The sequence below is a fragment of the Oncorhynchus keta genome, chromosome 29 (assembly GCF_023373465.1).
Source record: "Oncorhynchus keta strain PuntledgeMale-10-30-2019 chromosome 29, Oket_V2, whole genome shotgun sequence".
NCBI classification, from domain to species: Eukaryota; Metazoa; Chordata; class Actinopteri; order Salmoniformes; family Salmonidae; genus Oncorhynchus; species Oncorhynchus keta.
Window position 1 is genome coordinate 52,610,636 of NC_068449.1, and position 5,000 is coordinate 52,615,635.

General features: G+C 53.0%; 1 protein-coding gene across 50 annotated transcripts in view; it reads left to right on the top strand.

The window, feature by feature from the left end:
• hhip (hedgehog-interacting protein) overlaps window positions 1–5,000 on the top strand; it is a 54,708-nt gene that overhangs the window by 45,691 nt on the left and 4,017 nt on the right. For all 50 annotated transcript variants that reach the window (XM_052486732.1, XM_052486744.1, XM_052486742.1 and 47 more), the window contains exons 12-13: window positions 4,183–4,331; window positions 4,607–5,000. The exon at window positions 4,607–5,000 is cut by the window's right edge. In XM_052486732.1, the coding sequence (XP_052342692.1) occupies window positions 4,183–4,331; window positions 4,607–4,803 (346 nt within the window). In that variant the 3' untranslated portion in view covers window positions 4,804–5,000. The remainder of the gene's footprint in view (window positions 1–4,182; window positions 4,332–4,606) is intronic.

Here is a 5,000-nt window from a genome sequence, read left to right on the forward strand (position 1 = left end):
ATTCCTTCCCAAAACCCCCCCCACCAACTCCCAGGCTACCAGCCACCCATTACTATCAAAGCTTTAAGTGAAATAAATCTGATAGTCGTTAGAGTATCCCTCACTAATAGCATCCCCTATATCAATCAGCTGTATGATTTGATCTGGGGTGACTTTTGAGGCGGTGAGATATTATAAAGAGGGCTGTGTTGTGAGTAAGAGGGAGCTGATCAGGGATCAGGCTCAGCATATGGTCCCTGGCTGATGTCTCCTGTTCTGGAACAAGGGGGGCAGCTGAGCCAAGCAGAGCTCCATACATCCCTCCACCCCACAGCCACCCCGCCTCCCTCCTCCATTCAGCCACTAGGACTACACTTTGAAAAAAAGAAGCTATCTAGAACCTAAGAGTGTTGGGAACCAGGCAATAATGTATACAAACCCTAGATGGCTGATGATATGTATTGGCCATTGAGAGGTTTTTGAAGCCACCGGTCGGCCATATTAGCACTCTCCCCAGTAGGAGCAGTCCTCCATAGGAATTAATGGAATTCTACAGTATTTCAATGAAATGTTTTAAGTTCAAAATGACATGTATTGAAGTATTCTTTTTGTTGTAGCGGGGACATTAACATTAGTAATAAAAATATATATATACTTTAGGGAAAATGTTTTTATATATTTTTAATTTTTATGTTTAGCTCACATAATATAATTTAAGATTATGCATTAAGTTGTCTGTAATAGAATGAATGTGGCAAAAAACGAATGTAGACATGAATAAATTGCATTTCTAAAGCTTCCCCCCCAAAAAACAACGTGACGGAGTGCCAAGATGGAGGGGGGGCTTCAAAACAGCACCCCCTATCAGTCATCTAGTGTATATATAAATCACTGGGACCAGCCTGGCCCAGCGCCGTGGACACTCAAACTAATAAGCTGCCCTCCTTTAATTTATCAGTCTTCATCAGTCTGTGTTTTATGCAAGTGTCCTCGCCGAGTTTATACATTCCCACAGTGCCTGTTGACCCAGCTGCCTTTGTCAAGTGGCGCTCAGGCAGGTGTTGTTTTCACCCGGGACCATGGCCACCCATGGTACTAATACAAACTGATGAGGGGCAATAGCCGTGGCTGACCCCTGCCCGCCTGACACTATTAACAGTGTTGTACCCCAATCCTCCAGGGACTAGCTGTCCCCCTTTTCTCTCTCTCTCACCCTGGTCTCTTTCTCCCAACTCCATCACTCTCCCACCCTCTCTCTTTCTGTCCCTCCTTCTCTCTGTTTTAACTACGTGCAGCCTGTCACAACAAAGGCCCAGAGTGTGGATGAGAAAAGGCACAGGGTTGGGTGGGTTCTGAGGGAGCGGAGCATGGGAATGGCCCCCTCCTCCCCCTAGAGACCCCCTCTAGGCTCTGGTACTGCCCCGGAACTGCCATCAGTCAATGTGGCTGTCAGAACAACACTCTCCCAGCCACGGTGTCCAACACCCTTCTCACATACCCCCAGAACCCTGACCAGGACCCCCTAACTCACACACAACACAGACCAGGAGCCCCTCCTTTGAGCACTAACCAACCACAGTCAGTAAGTCAGTTCATTCACAACCAGACCCCAATATCACATTCAGTTGTGGCTCCTGTCTGTCCATTGGTCATTAGATCTCTATAGCATTATTTCTCTATGGCATTATCTCTCTACAGCATTAGAGCTCTCCCCAGCATTATCTCTCTACAGCATTAGAGCTCTCCCAACATTATCTATCTACAGCATTAGAGCTCTCCCCAGTATTATCTCTCTACAGCATTAGCTCTCTCCCGAGCATTATCTATCTACAGCATTATCTCGCTACAGCATTATATTATGTCCAGGATTATCTCGCTATAGCATTAGATGTCTCTACAGCATTCTCTCTCAGCGTTATTTATCTACAGCATTAGGTCTCTACAGCGCACAGAGAGTCCAGCAGGCAGAGACTCCAGCAGGCAGAGAGTCCAGTAGGCAGGGAGTCCAGCAGGCAGAGAGTCCAGCAGGCAGAGAGTCCAGCAGGCAGAGAGTCCAGCAGGCAGGGAGTCCAGCATGCAGAGAGTCCAGCAGGCAGGGAGTCCAGTAGGCAGGGAGTCCAGCAGGCAGAGAGTCCAGCAGGCAGAGAGTCCAGCAGGCAGAGAGTCCAGCAGGCAGAGAGTCCAGTAGGCAGGGAGTCCAGCAGGCAGAGAGTCCAGCAGGCAGAGAGTCCAGCAGGCAGGGAGTCCAGCATGCAGAGAGTCCAGCAGGCAGGGAGTCCAGTAGGCAGGGAGTCCAGCAGGCAGAGAGTCCAGCAGGCAGAGAGTCCAGCAGGCAGGGAGTCCAGTAGGCAGAGAGTCCAGTAGGCAGGGAGTCCAGCAGGCAGAGAGTCCAGCAGGCAGAGAGTCCAGCAGGCAGGGAGTCCAGCAGGCAGGAGTCCAGCAGGCAGGGAGTCCAGTAGGCAGGGAGTCCAGTAGGCAGAGAGTCCAGCAGGCAGAGAGTCCAGCAGGCAGAGAGTCCAGCAGGCAGAGAGTCCAGCAGGCAGGGAGTCCAGCAGGCAGAGAGTCCAGCAGGCAGAGAGTCCAGCAGGCAGGGAGTCCAGTAGGCAGAGAGTCCAGCAGGCAGAGAGTCCAGCAGGCAGAGAGTCCAGCAGGCAGAGAGTCCAGCAGGCAGAGAGTCCAGCAGGCAGAGAGTCCAGCAGGCAGAGAGTCCAGCAGGCAGGAGTCCAGCAGGCAGAGAGTCCAGCAGGCAGAGAGTCCAGCAGGCAGGAGTCCAGCAGGCAGGAGTCCAGCAGGCAGAGAGTCCAGCAGGCAGGAGTCCAGGCAGAGAGTCCAGCAGGCAGAGAGTCCAGCAGGCAGAGAGTCCAGCAGGAGTCCAGCAGGGAGTCCAGTAGGCAGGGAGTCCGGCAGGGAGTCCAGCAGGCAGAGAGTCCAGCAGGCAGAGAGTCCAGCAGGCAGGGAGTCCAGCATGCAGAGAGTCCAGCAGGCCAGTAGGCAGGAGTCCAGTAGGCAGGGAGTCCAGTAGGCAGGGAGTCCAGCATGCAGAGAGTCCAGCAGGCAGAGAGTCCAGTAGGCAGAGAGTCCAGCAGGCAGAGAGTCCAGCAGGCAGGGAGTCCAGCGGGCAGGGAGTCCAGCGGGCAGGGAGTCCAGCGGGCAGGGAGTCCAGCGGGCAGGGAGTCCAGCAGGCAGAGAGTCCAGCAGGCAGAGAGTCCAGCAGGCAGAGTGCACTGGCCACTCCACAGCACTCCCACCAGGCTTTCTGTTTTCCATACCACTACCTGTGTGTGTGTGTGTGTGTGTGTGTGTGTGTGTGTGTGTGTGTGTGTGTGTGTGTGTGTGTGTGTGTGTGTGTGTGTGTGTGTGTGTGTGTGTGTGTGTGTGTGTGTGTGTGTGTGTGTGTGTGTGTGTGTGTGTGTGTGTGTGAGTGCCTGATGGATATGTCAATACACTGCCTGGCTGAGGCTTGTCTTGCCTCATTCGTCGATGCTGTTTGGCACCATCCACACACACAGGAACACACACAAGCTAACAGGCAATTCACATTTGAATTCCTTCACGTAGAACGCTGCTATATTATTTCCAGGTTTTTGAGCCCAGGCCGGAGCGTGATATGAAATGATCATACTCTAAGCCTCCTTTGGGCCAGTGCGTGTGTTCAATGTTTGTATTGTTATGAGATGATCACAATATGTCTGTTTAGTATGCTGCCTGTTGGCAGTGTGGTTGGATATGTTTGCGGGTGTGTGCTACATCTGTGTGTGTGTGGGGTGTTTATGAGTCTCCTGTCATGCTGAATTGCAGCAGCGAATGCCTATTCCCGGTGGCCTGTTCACGGTGGCCTGTTCCCAGTGGCCTAGACACACACACACACACACACACACACACACACACACACACACACACACACACACACACACACACACACACACACACACACACACACACACACACACACACACACACACACACGTGTGGTTGGATATGTTTGCGGGTGTGTGCTACATCTGTGTGTGTGTGTGGTGTTTATGAGTCTCCTGTCATATGAATTGCAGCAGCGAATGGCTGTTCCTGGTGGCCTAGACAGACAGTGTGTGTGAGAATATGGTGTGTGAAAGAAAGGCCACATATCCGTATGTAATGCCTCAGAACAGTGTGCATGAGCCTTTAGAGTGTGTGACCGTTGCCCTCCCTGTGTGGCCCCTGCAGGCCCGCGGTCCCTAAGGAGTGTCAGAGACAGGTGGAGGCCCCGGAGCTGCTGGGAACGGCCTGCTCACGGCAGTGTAAGAACGGACACTGCACCCCCACTGGGAAGTGTTGCTGCAGCACCGGCTGGGAGGGACCCTTCTGCAGAGTGGGTGAGTCAGAGAAAAGTGCTGCCTGAAGTGTTCAACCATAACCTAGAATATTAGTAGAACATTACATAATAACCCTCTGCAGAGTAGCTGAGACCTACTGTATAACAAGAGTTACACAATAGTGTGAAGAATTCCTCTCTCTCTCTCTCTCTCTCTCTCTCTCTCTCTCTCTCTCTCTCTCTCTCTCTCTCTCTCTCTCTCTCTCTCTCTCTCTCTCTCTCTCTCTCTCTCTCTCTCTCTCTCTCTCTCTCTCTCTCTCTCTCTCTCTCTCACAGCTAAATGCGAGCCGGCCTGTCGTAACGGAGGCGTGTGTGTTGAGCCCCACATCTGCCTGTGTAAGAGCGGCTACTCGGGCGCCCAGTGTGAGAAGGGCGAGCGGGGCATGCCTAGCGACCAGGAGAACGACGGCATCCTGGATCACATCATAGACATGACCTCGTACCTGCTGAACCTCACTAGCTACATGGTATAGGGGCATGGGGAGGGGGTCCACTCCCACCGCAACCCCCTCCGGGCCCCCTCACTCAACCACCGGAGAAGCCCAAGCAGAGCCTCCCTCCTCCGTGATTCACCCCTGAGACACACCCCCCTGTCTGAACGTACCCTGTCCCCGTCAACACCCAGACTCTGGTAATCTTCCTGCCCATAAGCTCCGGTAGGCTACGTACA